The sequence below is a fragment of the Cheilinus undulatus genome, linkage group 1 (genome assembly GCF_018320785.1).
Source record: "Cheilinus undulatus linkage group 1, ASM1832078v1, whole genome shotgun sequence".
Classification (NCBI taxonomy): Eukaryota; Metazoa; Chordata; class Actinopteri; order Labriformes; family Labridae; genus Cheilinus; species Cheilinus undulatus.
In genome coordinates this window covers 46,913,603-46,933,958 of record NC_054865.1, presented here as the reverse complement: position 1 = coordinate 46,933,958, position 20,356 = coordinate 46,913,603, and the positions used below count along the sequence as shown (strand labels likewise).

The 20,356-nt window shown below is 38.4% G+C and overlaps 1 protein-coding gene across 2 annotated transcripts; it reads left to right on the top strand.

The window, feature by feature from the left end:
• The first annotated feature begins 5,868 nt into the window (after positions 1 to 5,868).
• Positions 5,869 to 20,183, top strand: myef2 (myelin expression factor 2). Of its 2 annotated transcripts, XM_041785208.1 has the most exons (17): positions 5,869 to 6,077; positions 9,135 to 9,337; positions 10,078 to 10,130; positions 11,136 to 11,143; positions 11,234 to 11,327; positions 11,750 to 11,941; positions 12,051 to 12,204; positions 12,294 to 12,343; positions 12,425 to 12,485; positions 13,692 to 13,793; positions 15,011 to 15,049; positions 15,143 to 15,247; positions 15,356 to 15,451; positions 15,635 to 15,694; positions 17,045 to 17,211; positions 19,399 to 19,450; positions 19,806 to 20,183. In XM_041785208.1, exons 1-17 carry the CDS (start codon positions 5,962 to 5,964, stop codon positions 19,967 to 19,969), a joined length of 1,716 nt encoding a protein of 571 aa, XP_041641142.1. In that variant the 5' UTR covers positions 5,869 to 5,961; the 3' UTR covers positions 19,970 to 20,183. The 2 variants fall into 2 exon arrangements, with proteins under 2 accessions (XP_041641142.1, XP_041641152.1); XM_041785218.1 differs by lacking the exon at positions 15,635 to 15,694.
• Positions 20,184 to 20,356: the final 173 nt, after the last annotated feature.

Genomic DNA, 20,356 nt, shown 5'->3' with positions numbered 1-20,356 from the left:
TCCCGGTACCTCCATCAATGTTTGTGTTTTGACCACCCCTGCAACCCCCCACCACGTCCCCACCCCAGCCACGGTGAGGAAAAGCATCGGCTTCAGTATGTGCTGCTTGTGGACTCTCATGGCGCACAGACTCACGGTGTCTGCTCACAGACGCACGGCAGTTTTGGTCTCACCGGACAACTGAACTTAACGTGTTGACCACCCCTGAAACCCCCACCACGTCCCCTCATCGGCATTTGCTGATTACTCCCACCCCGGCCCTGGTGAGGAAAAGCATCGGCTTTGGTATGAACTGCTTGTGGACTCTCATGGCGCATGGAGTCGCTGTGGCTCCGACGTCTTGGTCTCACCGGATGACTGAACGTGATTGTCACGGGTGAATATTCCACCCTTCCTCCCGAAATTGTGAGTATTCTTGGTAAAATTGGTTCTCTTTTATGCACCGACTACAACCACTTCTACCACTTCCTCGTCTCCTCAACCGGCGGTGCGTCTTTAAACTCTCTCTCTCTCCAAAACTCTGCATAGAAACATGCTCACAAACGCTGCTGGGATTGAAGTCACTCATGTCTGCCATCTCCTGATGTAAAGTAGTAACAACATTAGGCACCTTGCTGCTACAGCCTGTTTAATTCAGCAGTGTTGCTTGTCGCAATTTTGCGACTTTGGCGCTTAAAGGGTTGATATCCTCAAGGTGAGGTATATGAGAGTGGCCCCACCATCCTTATATATTTCTGTATGTGGCCCCAAGTGGAAAAAGTTTGGACACCCCTGTCATAGAGTATATCCTCTTTAAATGCACTCTGACACTCAGTGGTATGCTGCATTTTTCCCAGCATGACCCACTGCTCTGCACTCATTATTGCCTTTGGTTGGGTAAGAATATCAGGGTAAGCCAATCACGTAAAGAGTCTGGAAACCCAGGATATCTAGCAATTTAAACAAAGCCTGTGCCACCACTTTAAATCAGCTAGATTCAGCAATGATTCTTAGTACCTGAAGTCAGGCAGCAGAAGCTGAGTGTCAGTGTGTAAATACTTAAGGCCTATTTTTTGGGTTTGATAAATATGAAAGAGTAGCCTATACCACAGGCTTTTGTTTAACCTTTGTAGATGGATTAGTAAAAAATGTGGGGCATAAATTAAGAGTATTCCCACTTCTGCAGAAACCCCTACACCACTGCTCCTGAAATGATGTGCTTTTCAAAGATGTTTGTTTCATCAATCTCTCTGCTCTGTATTTGTTCCATCTAAGCACCAAAGCTGCAACATTTTTAAAAATTAGAGTCACGATTTTTCAGTAAGGAGGAGGTGATGGGTCTTGAGGCTATACCACTCTAGAACCACTGCTCTAAACTGACTTTGTAAAAGTAACTGTGCCAGTGAAGCCAATTCCTAAATGCTTTCTACAACCCTGCCAGTTTGAAATATGCTGCATTCAACTTTGAGATGTTGGTGATGAAAACAAGCCATTAAGGAAACATATCTTCATTTTTATTGACCTGACTTCATCTACAGATTAACAAATGTACTGAACTTTATGTTAAAGGTTAACTTTCTGCTATGTCACAGGTCAACAGCTGTAACGGGAAATGACACACTAAACGGGAAAATGGGTTTTCAGGAGAGAGGTCACACCAGAGTTTGAATTTGTGCTTTATATGCAAAAGTCAGCCAGATACACTTTACACTTTAATTATGAGAATAACTGGAAAGATAGCGTACTGCATATCAACTGCCTAGGTCAGATAAGATCTCCTATAGATGTAGTCATACACAGAGACAACCTGCTTGGATTATTCAGACAAAGCTGAACTCAATCCTTTAAGCAGATTCTCCCTAATAGTTTCTTTTAAATGACGTTACTATACTATCAGAAACATAGAATCTTACAATTTTTGAAAAGACCATTTAATTCTAAGGGATAAGTTTAAATCATTATGTTAAATCATGCTGTTTTTTCCAAGTATGACTTGATTTGAATCTTGACAAATTCGTAAGAGTGTAAAAACTGGAACAAAACTAACTGTACCGAGTTACTTTAGCCTGACCAGTGTCCATGAGGTTAAAAAGAACAATTTACATTAGCAAGTGTTTTGTTTATTATATTAATATTATTATCTTTATATGTATATAGCACAAAGAAAGACATCAGATTTCAACATTTTGAGAATATTTTATGAATTAGTTTGCATTTAGGCTGCCATTGTTGTGCAAGGCTTTCTTGGTGATGTCAAATAACTGCACTGTTCGTTTTCCTATGGAGTGTCATCCTTAGAGACTTTTTATTTTAACTCTAGTGCAATTTTGGCAAGAATGACAAAAAGGAAGAAGTTACTGTTTCATCATGTGGTTCTTGTTCATGGTCTTCCTGCTGAAGATGTGTTTAAACTAATCCTTCACTTCCCTCCCAAAATCCAAGGTGATTTTGCTTTGCAAAGTTGAGTTAAACAATGATATGTACATTCTATTTTGGGAAAATTCTTCACAATAAAGCTACCCACTTTATATTTTGTTGAAGAACTTTTATTTTAAAGCAGTCATATCAGGAAATGTGTTTTAAATGGTGGCAGTTTAACACAACTCAAAATGTCTTATATCCAAATGCAAGGAAAAAAAAAACTTTAAATCTGACAGATTGGATTCAGTTGGGAGCTACAAAACCCTGAGAAGGAAACAAACAGCAACAGATAATCATCTTTCCCTTGTCTCAAGCACATATAAATCAAGTAAGGCACAGGTTTGATTGGGTGAGGTGAACTTTGGATTATGCATGATCACAAAGTTAAACTTACACAAACCAATATGATTGCGAAGACTCCTTGTAAAAGCTTATATACTTTTAAAACTATAATTTTTTTTTCTCTCAGTTTAGGTTTAGTTTCAGCTAAAACAGCCTTTGAGGACAATAGAGACTCTAACCAGCATCATAACAGTTAATGATAATACAAAATAAACTTTTTTCATTTTAATGAGCAAGTCAAAAGTTGCGTTGATATGTTGTCTTATAGTTGAAAACTTTCCTTATATAAAATTTTCTATTACCTATATACCATATGCCTGTATTATCATTTTATGTAGCATTAAAGTTCGCTGTCGGTTAAAATAAAGTGGCTGGTTTGTATTCATGAGTCACCGAAAAGCAAAGAGGTTAATTTTCAAACCTAACCATATGACATCACTACCCAGAGTGCATTGAAGAACAATGGCCTTCATGTGTATCCATTTTTCTTCACTTTCTGCAAAAGTAAGTTCTTTGTACAACAGGAGGATAAAATACATTACATAATGTTAAACCAGTACGGTCAATATGTTAGCATGCAGGGCTCCCTTTAAAAGGTTGCTGTCCTCCTACCTTGAAACACCTAAACAGTATTTGTGTAGGCAGTGGTGTAGTGGTGCATGCTGAAGTGGGTATAATTTTAATATACTGTACTTCCAAATCTTTTAGGCATGTTTGGGCCAAACATTTAGGCCTTGTCCACATGGAGACGAAAACATTATATTTCTGTTTCATTTTGAAAAAGTTTTTGGTAAATACGGGATCATTTCAGGAAACGTCAGCATAAACACAGAACCACTGAAAATGACTGAAAACGCTGTAGTGTATATGCCAAGCCTGTACGTCGCTGTAATGCCACGGAAATGCACCAAAAGAGAGAAGAAGATTACAAAAAAACTGACACAAACTTTCTCCTGTTTGCCCTTCTGGGTATTCTCCGTGGTGGATTTATGAACTTCTGGTGTATGCTGTTCTTGGTGGTGGTAGAGCAGCGTAAGATTTTGCTGTAAAAGCCAAAATAAGCTCAGTAGCTTCTGCAGCATGAACACAACCCTGTAATCCCCCATTGGTGTTTGTTAGACAAACGCATGCGGCGTAAGTGGGCTATACTCTGTCTGATGTAATCGTTTCAAGAAAGATGCGGTTGGCCGTCCACACAGAGATGAAACGGTAGTTGTTTACAAACCCCCATTTCCGTGTGGATGAAACACCTATATGACAAAAAAGTTTTCAGTATACTCCTGAATTCGTCTCCGTGTGGACGGGGCCTTGGGCTGAAGTATAGCACAGATGTGGCGATTAAGCTGCCAAAGGACATCCTTAGACAGGAAGAAGGACTGACACAACCCAGGGGCATGGGAAAATAATCTGCTGAAAATTGTTCACTTTGATGGCAGCGTAAAGGGTGTATGTGGCGAGTAAGCAGCCTTGGGTATCGTCCGGGCAGGACATAGGGGTGCTGTGGTTGTCCCAATGGCCTTTAAGTACGTGCAGTCCCTGGATGTATTACCAGGGGTTAAAAGGGGGTAAAAAAGTGCCACTAAGCTTGACCTTGGCTGCTGAACGACATACAGTGCCTATAAAAATTATTCACCTCCTTGGATGCTTTACCTTTATGATCTTATAAATTAGTCATGGTCTATATTATTTAGTTGTTTTTTTTTTTAACAAAAAAATGTCAATCTGAAAAATGTCAAAGTGAAAACTGATTTTTACAGACAGTTACTGCTAATAGTTTCTCAATTAGTGAAATGTGGATCACCTGAGTGAAGTGAATGTGTGTCAAATGATTGTAGTGTGAAGACACCTAATCAGTATTACTGGCTACCATTACACCATGAAGACAAAAGAACACTCCAAGCAACTCAGAGAAAGGGTTATTGAAAATTACAAGTCAGGGGATAGAAACAAAAAAATTTCCAGCAGTAATCTGTCAGCAGCTGAGATGGGAGGCATACAACAACTGTTACCTAAGTTCTTCACCAGTCAAAGCTTTATGGGAGAGTGGTAAAAAAGTCAGTGTTGAAGAAAAGCCATTAAAACTGGACTAGAGTTTGCCAATAGGCATGTGAGAGACTCCATGGCCAAGTGGCAGAAAATTCTTAGGTCTGATAAGACCAAAATGGTGCTTTTTGGCCATCAGACTATGTTTGGTGGACACAAAATACTGCACATCACCACATCTCCACTGTGAAGTATGTGGTGGCAGCATCATGCTGTGGGGTGTTCTCAGCAGCTGGTCCTGGAAAGTCTTTAAAGGTAGAGGGCAAAATGAATGCAGCAAAATACAGGAAAATCCTGGTGGACAATCTTATTCAGTCTGCAAGAGAACTCTAGTTTAGGAGAAAATTTGTTTTCCAGTAAGACAATGACAAAAAACATCCAAAGGTGTGAATACTTTTCATAGGCACATGTGTCAAGCTCGACTCTGCCCCTCTTCAGCTCAGGTTGTGACAATTCTGCCATGATGAATTCTTAGTGCCCTACATTGCTAAAACCTTCACAGCCCTGTATATATTATTAATTGGGGTATACTCTTTATTCAACAGGGTAAACTCTGTATAGATAAAAAAGAGTGGTTATACTCTGTATACCCGTGTAAATCGAGCTCTAGACTACTGTGTGTGGCCATTTAAGTGATGACATCTACATTGTCATGCTGGGCAGATTTTCATCAAGTTGTTTGGTTGCCTATATTATTTAAAATGAATGTAGGCGGATTCTGTAAAGGAGTGAAAGTGTATCAGTCATAGTTTCAGGGATGATGATACGACTCAGTACTGTTTGCTTACCAAACTGCAGGGGAACCTCCTGATTCCAGATGCTTGGCCAGTATGATGTTCATGCCTCATGTACCAGGGTTCAAACTGGGTTAGTCGGGTTTTAAATTTCTTGAAGCTTTGGCATGGTTCAGGAAGACATTAAATTTATCTAAAATAAATGTCTCCTCTCACTTTTTAAGTTATTCGGTCACTTAAAACACTTATAACCGTAGACCTACCTCAGGAAACCGTGTGTGCCACTTTTCAAATCTTCCTCCCACCTTTCCTGTCTTTTCTTCATGCGCTGCCCAGCAACGTCTCCCAAGTCTCGCGTTGAAGGCTGAAATCCCACTGCACATTTTGAACTGCGTAGCGACACAGGCATCGTGAGCTTTTGTGGGGCAAGATAATCCTCAACATGGCAGATGTTGTACTTCTCGACGATGAGCCAAGTCAGGAGGAATCTACAATTACTGAATCCATTAAGTCTGAAGGCGATGAGACATGCGAAGAGACACCAAATGGCGTGAAACCGTGAGTAAAAGTCTGTTCCACAGTCACCTAACCTAGCTAAAATGGTGTCCTGTGTTGCTAACCATTGTGAGCCAAGACGCCTCTAACACATCTGGTGTTCAACACGCTGAAAATATACAACATTTAATCGGTAGATACTTGGTTTTACGTAAACACTGCACAATAGCATGTCGCGTAATTTATACCCTGGGTCTAAAATTAAGTGTAAAGGTGTAAAATTTCGTCACATTCATCCCACTGCTCTCGTTCACCCTGAGTGCTAATCTTCGTTGTTTCAGTGTTTGCTAACGTTAGCTAACCTTAACGCTAAACAGTCCGAGGTTTTATTTCCTGCTGAAGCAGGCCCAGGCTGTCCAGAATACTTTAATTTGACGAATTTAACCAACCCCGATTTATCTTAAGCGGTAATACTACCAGGAAAGCATTTAACAGTTATGTTTAACTCAATTGGATTGCACGTTTTGCTTAGCAAAGCTAACGTTAACAATAGCGTCCTGCTAATGGCTGCGCAGTGCAGCACCGTATTAAAATTGTAATTAATTGCTATCCTGAGCTTGTTTGTCAATGTTATTTGTTTCAGGACAGTTTTTGTTAAAATTAAGTATGACATAGTATATCAGATAATTTGAATACTTTAAATGCTGATTTAAAGCCTTAATGGTAGCATTAATATTTTTTGAAGTTACATCATTTGCATCTTCTTTAAATTTCAGTTAGTTTCTTCACTGCTACACTAACCAGTACTATCCCAGGTTGTTCTTGTATTATAAAGACACATTATATAAAACCATAGGTGTAGCAAGGGGGTGGTTTACAGGGCTTTGGCCCCAAATTATGTCACAGAAGCCCTGATTCGTTTTTGAAGGTGATACGTATATATGTATATATTTTGCTGAATGTAGCGATGGAAAATTGCAAAGAGAAACATGTAATAAAAACAAATGAACCTTGCTTATCAAACAAGAGAATTTAATTATTGTAGCCAAACATTTTTTTTAACTCAACACTGTGTATACATAGTGCAAAGAACAGTGCTACCTAACATTGTACTAAATTTTAACTTTTCTTAATTTTCATGAATAGAGTTTTCTGGAATCGCATAACTTGCTTTTTTATGTTATTTTCAAGTGACTCAATACAATTGTACATAATATTTCCCCTACCTTTGTGATATATTTTAAAAAATAATCAGCATTTGCCCTTTTTGGGAGGCAGGAGCGGAAATTAATGATCATTAATTTGTTGGTTTCAAAAGGATTAAAACATTTTGAAAACATTCACATATCAAAAATTATGTTGGCTCTACAGGATGACATTTTGTAGGTGAAACTGTGTTAGTTATTGCTTAAATTTGTTGGATTTGTTTGCATTCTAAGGCTACATTTGTATTTTAAACTGAATATAACTACCTTTGTAAGTAATTTCTCATTAGCATGTCCCAGGATCCTCTTAAGTTGGGCCAAGCCCCAGATATACAGTATAACTCTCCTGACTCCACCCCTGCTTAAAACCTCTATATAGGCCTAAAAATGTTAGCTTGCAACCTTTCTTCCGCGAGGAAGTCTGACTAAGAATAGCTCTTTTGAGAATAAAACACTGAAAAAAGTAACATTAGTCTGTCAAGGAGACTAAAACGACTCTAAAATGTTATTGAGTGTAACTGGTTTCCCGATTGAAGTATAACTCTCCTGGCTCCGCCCCTGCTTAAAACCTCTATATAAAGATAGATTAATCCACTTTAAAACCACGACTAAAAATGTTAGCTGGCAACCATTCTTCCGTGAGGAAGTCTGACTAAGAATAGCTCTTTTGAGAATAAAACACTCAAAAAAGTAACATTAGTCTGTCAAGGAGACTAAAACAACGCTAAAATGTTAGTGAGTGTAACTGGTTTCCTGATTGAATACAGTCCTGCCTTCATAGGTAGATTGAATATTTTTACCTGAAGTCAACCACTATAAAAGGAACTTGTTATGGATTGAAGAGGATATAAAGGAACGATATAAAGGTAAATTTTAATACCATAAGGTGCACATGACTTTTCACTTGTCCACTGAGCTGTTTTTTGTTTTTATTTTTTAAGTGAAATGAGACATTAATGCCCCGTCCACACTGAGATGAAAGTGATATGTTGCCGTTTCGTTTTGAAAAAGTTTTATGTGAAGACGGGATCGTTTCAAGAAATATCCGTGTAAGCATGGAACCACTGAAAACACCTGAAAACGCTGTAGTTTATATGCCAAGCCTGTACGTGGTGCTGTATTGCTGCCACAGAAATGCACCAAAAGAGAGAAGAAGATTACAGAAGACTGACACAAACTTTCTTCTAATTGCCCTTCTGGTTGTTCTCCACGTTGGATTAAAAACATAATGTATGCATTTCGCGGTGGTGGTAAAGGAGCATCAGATTTTGTTGTAAAAGCCATAACAAGCTCAATAGCTTCTGCAGCACGAACACAACCCTGTAGTCCACCATTGTTGTTTTGGCCGGACCCGCGCAGGTGTCTTAAGAGAGCTACGCTATGTGTGACGTAATCATTTCAAGAAAGATGGGGTTGGCCATCCACATGGAGACGAAACGGTAGTTGTTCATGGATTTGTGCACTCTGAGACCCGTTTTCAAAAAGTATCGTTTACAGTCACCCAAAATGCCGTTTCCATGTGGATGACACGCCGCTGTGAGCTCTGAACATTTACAAAAAGGCCCCAAACGTAAAACAGCTACCAGATTGTCTACCTCCCACACCTTTCTGCTGTACCTGATTAAGCCTCTCTTTGCACAAGACACACTTGGTGTTTTTTGCAAAATTAAAAAGGTTAAAAAAAGACAGAGATTACTTTGGAAGTGATTGGCATATTGGATTTTGGCAGTGGTCACTCATTATATATCCCTAATATCAACACATAATCATGATCTCAATATCAATCAGAAATAATATGGATTTTATTTTTGCCATCATTGAGCAGCCCTAGTTAGCAGGTATTTTGATTTTTCAACAGCATTTTCTAAATGTGCTATTGAGGTGTTCTTTGACTGTAACTCTGTGCATGATTTAGGGATACCGATGAAACCAAGCCACCCAAAGAAAAGCATGAGGGTAAGGAGAAGTCTTCTGGGAGCAGAAGAGGAAATCGCTACCATCCCTACAAAGACAAACATGGTGGAGAAAAGAAGGGCTCTCACAGGAACCGGGTGTTCATCAGCAACATCCCATACGATATGAAGTGGCAGGCTATTAAAGATCTGATGCGTGAGAAAGGTAATGTCCCCAGTGATGGGGGTGGTGCCTTCCCTTTCCTCTCTCTCTTCAGCTCATTTTAAACTTATTGACACTTCTTACTTTGAAGGAGCATCTTGCTTCTAGCAATAGTAAATTAGTTTTTAGATTTCTGTGCAGATATTATGGAATCAACTTAGAGTGATTTTTAGGCCATTGGAGTTTTCAATTAAATTCTTTGGATGGGCACCAATTTAGTTTGGGCTGATATGTCTGTGAGAAAAGGACGATAATTTTAGTTACATTGTTTTATGGCATTGTCAGCTCCAAAATGTAACCTCAAACCAGTAGTAAAAGTAATTGTTGAATGATTTTTGTTGATCTGTTGCTTGGTAAATTTTGCTGATATGAATGAAAATATTGTAATGTTTTATTTTCTGAATTATGGGGGTGTAAAGAGGCCTTTTGAAATGTCAAAGGACAGCTTTAAACTCAACTGCTATGAATGGAATCTGTTGACAAACTGATCATGTTGAAGTCTTCTGAATTTCCCAGGTTTTATGTAGCTGTGTTTCTCTCTGGCCTTGGCCTTTGGGTGTCTCAGTCACTGCCCAGAAAGGCATGGTGTTGTCTGGTGGGATGTTGGTCTGGGCTGACTGTTGATCATTAATGGGAAATGTCCACCTGTAGCGGCATTGCCAAGGCCTACGGCGACTTGAAGACTTGGTGACTGAAATTCCTTTTGTTCTTTTGGTATTTTTCCTTTTGTATGTCTCATGTAGTTGGTGAGGTTACATACGTGGAGCTCTTTAAGGATGCAGAAGGAAAGTCAAGGGTAAGTGATGTGGCCAACTTGCTGCACGAGGTTTTAAATGCCCCCAGCAGGCTCTTATTAATCCAGTGCTCTTTTAGGTTCTGATCCTTTGGGTCTTACTAAGTTATGAACTGGAGATACTGAAGGTTGTGTTTAGAGCCTGATAGATGGCAAATGATTGATATTTATTTGAAAGGGAGATGCCTTGTTGATTTTTATTGGAAAACTAGTCTAACGAACTCATCTAAGAGTACATTTTGCTTTTGTTGTTGTTATAACAATTGGTGTAAAAGTTTGTTTGTTTGGCCATTTTCCAAAGGGAAATGTGGGTTGTGTGATTTGTCTTATCGATTGACCCCCATGTCTCAAAATCTTATTTTATAATTTTGTTATATGGCACAGCTCTCTCTTCAAAGGAACAAACGGCAATGAAAGATCCTGTAATGTTTTTATTTTTATGCTTTAATACAAAATGATAGTTGTGCATATTATAGAATCAAATGTGGACCACACAATCTTCCTAATGTGCATTGGTAAAACTCAACCTTAAATATTGTATTAATATGTATGTTAATGCCTTTTTAATTCCTATAATTTTAATTTTAACTCTTTTTTAATTTGATTTTATTCCCAGATTTACACATAAAAGTGTTTCAGTTAGATGGTAATGCATAAGTATTGATACATGAGACGTGTTTTTCAAGAAAAATGTAGTTTTTACTGATATTTATGTAGTCTTCTGATCAATCAGTGTTAACACTCTTCAGTGTGCTATGGCAATGATAAAGGAAATCTCTTGTATGCCGTTTAATAATTGTAATTTAAGACTTAAACACAACCAAATACTTGTTGGTGCAAGCCAGCTTAGAATATGCCCAACAGGCACAAGTCAAATGTTAAAAGCATGTTTTTACATTAGACTTGAAATGATAATATACTTTTTCCAAACACTAACGGTATTTTGTTTATTCCCCAACTACTGATGTGTGTGCTACCTGGATTCATGTGTGTCCCCTCTTCATACAGGGTTGTGGGTAAGAAAATTAAAAAATCTCTCAGATTTTAAACTTGTTTTGTTTTATACTTGCCACGTGCCTGAGCTCATCAGATATCTGTTTCAACAGTGTGGTGGAGTTCAAAGATGAGGAGTTTGTGAAGAAGGCGATAGAAACTATGAATAAACATGACCTGAGTGGAAGGCCACTCAACATCAAGGAGGTGAGAACAAAATATTGGCAAAATTATTTGCATCTTAAAATGGATTTATTCCTAGACTTCTGGCAGGTATTAACTGCAGTTTTACTGTCTTTTTGTTGTGTTCAAGAGGTGTAAATAATTGAAAGATAAGGACATAGAGGTGCTGTTGTTAAATAAGTAGTTACCTGTGACAAATGACAGATGTATTGTACTACAAAAACGTAGCTGTTATGAGTTGCTTCAGAATTATGATTGATCACAGATAAATGCAGAATTTGTTGCTCCAGAATATAAGGTGGAATACAATATTCACACTCTGCAAGACAATGAAATGGGAAATATTGAGTGTAATGTACATACTTGTGCATGTCTTATCTGACTGATACTGTATGAGAATATAGACATGTTATATCACAAGTAATGCTAAGTTCTCTTTGTTAAAGGATCCTGATGGGGAACACGCTCGGCGTGTGTTGCAGCGCATGGGAGGAGGTCAACAGGGAGGTCGTTGGCAGGACATGGGGCCTAGTGGGATGAACATCCCACACTCCATTGCCAACAACCCAAACATCCCACATGACATCATCCATGCTCTGCAGGCTGGACGACTGGGAAGCACCGTGTTTGTTGCCAATGTGAGGGCATAATCAGTGCTCCTATTCTCACTGCTGATGAAAATTAATGGATCAAGCATAAAAATAAATGCATACATTAAACAAAGTAATGTTTTACTGTGTTTTACAGCTGGATTTCAAGGTTGGCTGGAAGAAGTTAAAAGAGGTGTTTGGAATGGCAGGTGTGGTGAAGCGAGCAGACGTAAAGGAAGATAAAGATGGAAAAAGCCGTGGGATGGGAACAGTGACTTTTGAGCAACCACTGGAGGCTGTGCAGGCCATCTGTATCCTTCAGAGTTGAACACTTATAAATAGAACACACATTGTAATGCTTTACTGTCTTTTGTGACCTTCTCCTTGACTCAGGAATCAGCCATGTTTAATGGACAGATGCTGTTTGACAGACAGATGCATGTTAAAATGGTATGTTGTTTTAAATTGGTTGATCTTAGTATGGATAGAGAATTAGAGACCAAACTTACATTGTGTGTGTTGCTTTTCTAGGATGAGAAATCTATTCCCCCTGATGATTTCCGTCAAGTAGAGAAGTCTCCTCAGTTACCACGTGAGTCCACTGTAGTTATCTTGCCAGTTTTGTTAAAAGTTTCATGTCCATTATAAAAGAACTGGATTGGGTATGGCACAGATTTTGTAAATGTAAAAGGCATGATGTCTTCTGGAGAAAAGGACACATTATGAGTAACGCATGTAAATTTAACATTAGGCTCAGATACAGGGCAATACTGAAGTAGTATTATAATGAAAGCAAATGCCTAGTGGCATTGATGTTTTTCTCTTTCAGATGGTAAGACACAAAACCAAGCCTTTGTTACCAGTGCTTGAAAACATAAGCACAGTTCATTATAGGCCCAATGATGGTGTTTCCTGCTATCCAGTCTGTCATATCACAAATAGCTGGTTTTGCGACATTGCTAACAGAAAAAGATAAAAATAAACCCCAACAAATACTTAAAGTAGAATACTATACTAGCCATACAAGCTAATGCATGAGACATTTAGGGTTGTAGTAGCTAAATTTGTCCTTTTAAAAAAATGTTGTTTTTTTTCAGCAGATAATTCTAACAAGACTGAGCTATCAAAGGCTGAGATGGCATGCTCCAATGCTGATCATGCAGAGGGAATTAGTGATATATCGCCCCCATACAGCCTAATGTGACACATTATGATAATAAAAATACAGAAAAAGCTATGACTGTGGAGTAGCTTTAGAAGTAAATCGTTGCTATGTTGTGATCAGTAAGCTTTCAGAATGTTTCTAGAGCAGCCCTTCACAAGCAGTTTCAAATTATAGCCTGGCTTTATTGTGGATTTGGATTCATATTTCAATAGTTCTTATGCTTTTTAATGTAATGCTAAGTTTCTGTTTGAACTCCAAGCACTGAAATAACAGTAATTGAACACTTCTGAAGGACTAATAATTGGCATTTGAAATAGCAAATGTTTTTGTACTCTGAATTCATGTTTGTGCATAATAAAAAAAATGATTAACTTAAGTTAACTGTTAGCATGTCTCCATTGTGTGCAAATCTGCACTGAAACACATGTCAAACAAAAACAGGAGCAATGATTGACCAGAAGGACACATGGACGAATAAGTCAATGTGCCACCTATCTTTATGAAGTATTCTTTGAACTGAACATTCTTGAAAGTTGTATTACCTCAGATTTACTCAACAATCATGTTAAGATACCCTTATTTTTAAATCCCAAACTTTTCTTCCTCTTATTTAAATTTTTCTGTTTTGTGTAGGGGGACTTGGTGGCATCGGGATGGGACTGGGACCTGGAGGACAGCCTATAAATGCCAACCGTCTGAGTGGTGGAGGAGGAATGAGCTCCATGGGACCTGGAAGTCAGTCACCTCTCAAAATACTGTTTGTGGTCTTTTGGTAGAAAATGCCAACAACCTTGAGTACATTCAGTGCTGTTTTCAAAACAGTCTGTCTCCTCAGGCAAATGCTTATCAAGCAGAATCTGATTCAGCTCTGCTTGATTTTTCAACATTTTGTGGAAAGGATAGACAACTTTGGACATAAATGTATTCACCAACAAACAGGGGAAGGTCATTTCAAGCAAAGTAGTTATTTCAAACTTGCATGCAATTCTTCAAATAAAATTCACATAATCACACTTTCCCACATCTAATGCAAATAAGCATTGAGCTGCATTGACCTACACTAGCCATCTAAAAGACTTTATGATAACAGAATGAGATGCACATCGGCGAGAAGGAGAAATGAACGACTAAAGACTGCATGATGAAAGATAGATACACATTATGAACCATTGGCATCTTTAATGCATTTTTGTTATCTTGATGAATGGATATTATACATATAAAATTGCCATTTATGGGTTAACAGATTTGGCATTAGCCACACTAATTTCTACTTGAGAAACTCCTTTATCCAACAGTGTCAAATAAGATGGACTGAACTGAGCATTACTTAATACTGGTAAATAAAATAGAATGTGTATAAAGTCGAGAGATGCTTAATTAGTTTATTAGGCTCTCCACTGTCTGTAATGCTATAGTTGTGTCACCTGAAACCCATGCTTTCTTTTGTTAAAGGCAGCTAACAAACAGCATTTAGATGCAGCAACCATCTGCCTAAAGTATCACATTACAACCAGGCACCAGGGAAAGTAATGGTCACATTTGTTTTTAAGATGAGAAGTTATTTTAAGTTTTCAGATTTATATAAATTGACCATTCAAATATAAAAAAACCACATGTCCCATCCTTAAAAGAAACTGAGCTACAGGGTTAATGTGTCAACCATTCAGTCGTAAAGACTTGGCAGACATTTCCATGGCTCATCTTTTGACCCTGCGGTTGTCTCAGTGTGGGTCAAATAGATAAGAGAAACAGAGCTTCTACCTGCTGAAATACAAGGCTTTTGTAATACCATAGTTCAGGTTCTCAGGATCTGTCTGGCCTTGTGCCTTTAAGTAGATTTGTTTGGAGTTTTTCAAATTAAGGCTACACGTAACATTTCATAACAGTTTCAACAATTATGTGTAAGTAGATATGACTTGGCTGACCTCATTCTTTGCCATCTTCTGTAGGTATGGATGTTCAGAGTGGGATGAACCGACTTGGAGGAGGTAAGTGTTTTAACTGCAAGTTTTCCTTAAAAATAATGATAATTTTGTCAAGAAAAGAGGAGGGGCTTATAAAGCGTATGCTTATGTTTTCAGGAATGAGTGGTGGCGGAGGCTACGGAGGGATGGATAACATGAGCAGCATGGGCAACATGGGTGGTTATGGAGGCAGGGACATGGCACCAGTTGGAAGGATGGCGGGTAAGTGAACATAGTCATTAATAGAATCCAGAGATGAAGTTGCACCTCAAATAGACAATTGTTTTATTTGCATCTTAAGTTAAAGGTTGTTTGTTCCTCGGTATTTAGACATGTACCGGTCAGGAATGGGTGGAATGGATCGGGACTTTGGCCACAGTGACATGTCAATGAACCGTGGATTTGGAGAGTCTTTTGGCGGGATGGGTAAGTGACAGTCAGACCTCAGATATCCGTGAATTCTATCAAGTCAAACACTAGACAGTGCACTAAAAGCAAGTTCTGTGCATTTTGGCTATTTTTGAGTTTTGGGGTTGCATGTTGTTCTTTTGTCAAACTGTTTAGTCATGGTTGAAGCAAATCTACATCAACTTGCAATCTCTCCTGTAGGTGGAGGCTTTGGTGGAGGCATGGGCAGTGGTGGCATGGGGCACATGGGGACTGGACTAGGTACATGAATTATTCTGTTTACACTTTCATTGATCTTTTTTTCCCTCCTTGTTGATAGACAAATTGGCTTTGAGGGTATGGTAAAAAGCTGCCGTTAGATCTCTAACAGAGCTTTAGGCCTCTTTATCATTGTTGATATTTAAAGCTAATAGCCCTTACACTTGTATAGTCTTTTGATGGTTTAAACTGCCAATAACTTAGACGCTTTAGTAAATAATATACCATGATTTATAAAGTGATTAGGTGTCATGCTTTACTAAATAAATGATATTCTTAAACGACCTTTCTCATAACCTGCCTTTTTATCAGGTAGTCATGTGTTGACACATAATGAGACATGAAGCCCTTTAGCTCTGGTTTATGACTCATGCTGAAGTAAAATCAATACTGATTTACATTAACAACATAAAGTATGAGGTTGTTGCTACAGCTGCCACCAAGAGACTGTATTTCACTTAGTTTTTATTTCAAGATAAACTGCCAGAGAACCACAAAGAATTGATCGCTATGATTTAAATTACATAAAAATGACGCTTGGCTGCTACAGATTAACACATCAGGTGGGACGGTTATACAGCATGGTTTGGGAGAATGCATTAGCTGTTTATTTTTTAGCCGAAAATGATGCTCTGCACAAAACAGATAAAAGCATGAGGTATTGAGGAATCTTTCTATTTGTTGAGCTGCTGTTTTAGCTCAGATTTATAGGCACTGGAGTGGGAGAATTAATGAGTTTATTTATAAATCATCACACCATCTGATTACTGTTTCACTCCGGGCAACTCTTTCCCCTTTGCGCTGTTGCATGCATGAACATAACAGCACGTCCCCAAACAGTCAGTGCACACAAAACCCACTGCTTTGTACTTCATGTTGAACTTGCAGGATTGGGTCATAATCAAATACAAAATAGAAATCATGTGTCAAAGAAGTGTCTGTTTTATGTTCACAAGAGTTGTGTATCACACATGTTGACATAAAGTCGATAGTTGATATTTAATAGTGCAATCTGATCCAAAGTCTGCTTTACCTGATCACAAAATGTTATCCTCTAAGCCATGAATCATCATAATAGATTTCCATTACAGTTTAACACTGTTTGTAAACACTCTAGTCACATATTTTTGTGCTAAACTGATGCCAAACAATGAGTAAGATGGTATTAGTTGTCAAGTTCTGTTTAATTTTAGGCAGTGTGGTTTTTCAGATGCTGTTTAAATGTTGATTATTAAAGTCTGTGATGAGATTTGGCATTAATAGAACAGCTTTGGAATATTTTACTTCCACCCTGTGAACAGAATTTTGTGTTATTTTGCCATTAAATTATGTATTTATGTTGTTTTATTGCAGGAGGTGGCATGGGAAACATGTCTATGGACCGCATGGGCTCCAACTTTGACCGTATGGGCATGTCAGGGATGGACATGAACCGTGGCTTTGGTGGCTATGGAGGAGGCGGAGGAATGTCAGACAGAGGCTCAGGGTCCAAAGGTGGCTGTCAGATCTTTGTGCGAAATGTAAGTGTGGCATATGTCAATGGACACTATTCTACTATAGACCATTTTTAGATTATTAAACAGGAGTGAAGTTGCAGAGCTATCCCTAGGATCTCCCTGAGTTCTACTGGAGTTAACATTTCCTCTCTGCATTGATGCCTTCGTATTGATGGAGGTTTAGTGGGACACAGCCAAAGCTTGCTGTGCATTAAAATAGTTTGGGTGAATTAACTGGGCCTGTGTTCATTTTTGTGATGTATTAGTACAGCCCAATCTAATAGGCAGTGACAGCCCTGATCAGAGCTCCTCACCCTGGCCCTTTTCTCTTTCTAAGCTCTCTCTTTAGACTTATCTTCATTTTATTTTGTGTTCCTTTGCATTTCTTCCCTCTCGTTTGTTTTTATGTGGACAGTTAAGGGCATTGTCTGTACCTGGAGCTTGCATGTACATAGGTAGGGTTTTGTTGAACGTGACATGCTGTTTTTGCTGTAAAGTCATGTGATAGGGTAGGTGGAATAAAGGAAGTCTTTGTGTTTGATGGTTGGTGGTGAGCTAGCTCAGGGACGCTGGCTCACTGTCTTGAATCGGACAAAACACCAGTGTAGTGCTGCACGGTTTGATATAATTGCAATCGTGATGTCAGACTGTGCAATTACCCCCATAAAAAGCTGCAGTTATTTTTGTATTGAGCATTGTTAGAAAGATTTAGAAAATTGCAAGAAGAAAGGCCTTTAAGTTCACAGTAGTGCCACTGTTGCATCTTGTAGTAAGTACCTTTATTTTCAAAAAGGAAAAACTAAACATTTGAGGGTGTTTTTATGCTACTTGATGTTTGTATGTTCTTAGTAGAGGAATACATACACTGCCTTTTTCCTGATAACCAAGCAGGTAGACTCATGATACCATTTATGTATGGTAATTTAATTGCAAATCTCAATATATTCTGGTATAATCACAATCATATATTGTTACCAAATTGTGCAGCACTACACCAGTGGGAGCCTCCTACTTGATAACCTGGTGAGGTCCTAGCCTCTGTTGTCTATTTTGGTGAACTCACAAACTAGGGACCATTGCTCCATATGGTGCTGAAGCACTATTGGCCCCCCTGGTCCCCAGTCCCTTGCAGGCCTGCACTTCATTGCTCCAAAGGCAACAAGGCCTGAACACATTATAATATGACACGCAGTTTACAGAGAGGGAAGTCCTCTGGAGGCAGCACAACAGAGAAATACAAAGACAACCTGACTGTAATTTTACTCACTTTGTGGCCGCTTATGAGTTAGTCAAATACGCTCTCTAACACTTTACTATTGTGTAAAATGATTATTGAGAAGAATGTTAGTATTGATTATATGCCATGTCCACATCATGCACATGTAGGAGTATACTGTGCTGAAACTCACCTCAGACTCCAGTGCCAGGGCTAGGGAAGTGTACCATGACTAGACTACAGCACTCAAACTTGGGCTTTGGGGTCAAACACACTTGGGTATAGTGCAGATTGCATTGTGTGAGTGCTGCAAATTTTGGTTTTGGGGCATGATAGGGGCCATGTGGTTGAGTAGGTGGCATCACTGTTGTCACAACTGGGAAGTGTGCATGTCCAGACCCTGAGTCTGTTTAAGGTAACAATGCCATGGCAACTCGTGGTGTGTTAAGTGACTTATCAGTAGTGATGCATTCCATTTTGATATTGGTATCGGCAGATATTGGCATATAATGTTAATAATAACTGGTATCAGCAGGTATAAAAATCTCTGCCGATATTTCCACCTGTTATATCAGCTTAAAATATCAGCTGCAAGTACAACTGAGTTGGGGAAGTTTTAGGCATGACTAACAGATCTACATCATTTAAGTCTTTTTCTTTGCTCATCCTTATTCCTTAGACTCTAAAGTTTTTTAAGGACTTTGGGTGTGAACTACATTTACATATTGGTATTATTGTTGGCTAAAATAAATGTGCAAATATTGGCATATTCGATATCGGCATTAATCTAACATTGCTCATTCCTACTTATCAGTAGCGTATGGGGTGTTATTAAGTTGTCTTACCTTTTCATTCTTTCATTATAGCACAGGTCTCTTGTATTCATTTCAAGGTATTACATTTTAACAAATGCATTATTGATGTACTTGTATCATGTAACACTTTCATACGACAACAGCTGTGGTAATTTTTTACTGATTTTTTTTGTATTGCAGCTTTCCTATGATCTGACATGGCAAAAGCTGAAAGAGAAGTTCAGCCACTGTGGTATGTCTATTGTTTACCTTTATCTAGCATTTACTATGAATTTACTATAACTGTCACTTTGTTTAGTGACTGTAATAAGTTATTTACTATTGATTATTATATTATTACCATATTTACTTTAAATTTTCTATGTTAAGTCCCTGTGGTATGTCTGATTTTCCTATAAACTATGATTTATTCTGCTAAATGTATGTATAAAGCATAAATATATTAAACAAAACATTTAAAGTCTTTTCTTGGATTTTTCATAATGAATGGTTGTATAACCTTTTCAAACATTTCAGTGTATATCAACAGTTGTTTGAGCATTGCAGTTTCAGAATGCATCAATTGTTCCTTTGTTTCCCTCCTGCAGGCCAGGTAATGTTTGCAGAGATCAAGATGGAGAATGGAAAGTCAAAAGGCTGCGGTACAGTGAGGTTTGACTCTCCAGAGAGCGCTGAGAAGGCCTGCAGGATGATGAATGGAACCAAGATCAATGGCCGAGAGGTGGATGTCCGCCTTGACCGCAACGCCTAGAGCTTTTATAGAAATCCTGCTAACACACTTCCACATTCAGCCCTCTTGCCAATGATCTTTTGTTTTGTTTTAAAAACACAATTGTCATATCTCCATATGTCCACTGTTTCATTTTTTGTTATATAAACTACATAGTTCTTTTATCTTTGTTTTGTAAACCCTTTTTAATTTGTTAGGCAGTTTATTTGATCAAATAAACTTTTTAATTTTTAAACCTGTGGTTGTACAGTCTCCTGGGATCAAAGTGTTGCAGTTGTTGGTGTGTAAAGTGAGCCTGAGGTGTTGATCTATGAAGAATTATTGCTCAACACTGCCATACAGTGGCCTCTTGAGGTGAGAACTGCACTTTCATCACCAAAGCAGAAACGGGAACAGAGTGAAAACAGA

Excerpts from the sequence above, each read along its gene's own strand:
- myef2 (XM_041785208.1), top strand. The coding sequence starts at position 5,962 with ATGGCAGATGTTGTACTTCTCGACGATGAGCCAAGTCAGGAGGAATCT. Across the intron at positions 11,942-12,050 it reads GCACCGTGTTTGTTGCCAAT|CTGGATTTCAAGGTTGGCTG; the intron begins GTGAGGGCATAA and ends TGTGTTTTACAG. Across the intron at positions 15,248-15,355 it reads ACCAGTTGGAAGGATGGCGG|ACATGTACCGGTCAGGAATG; the intron begins GTAAGTGAACAT and ends CTCGGTATTTAG.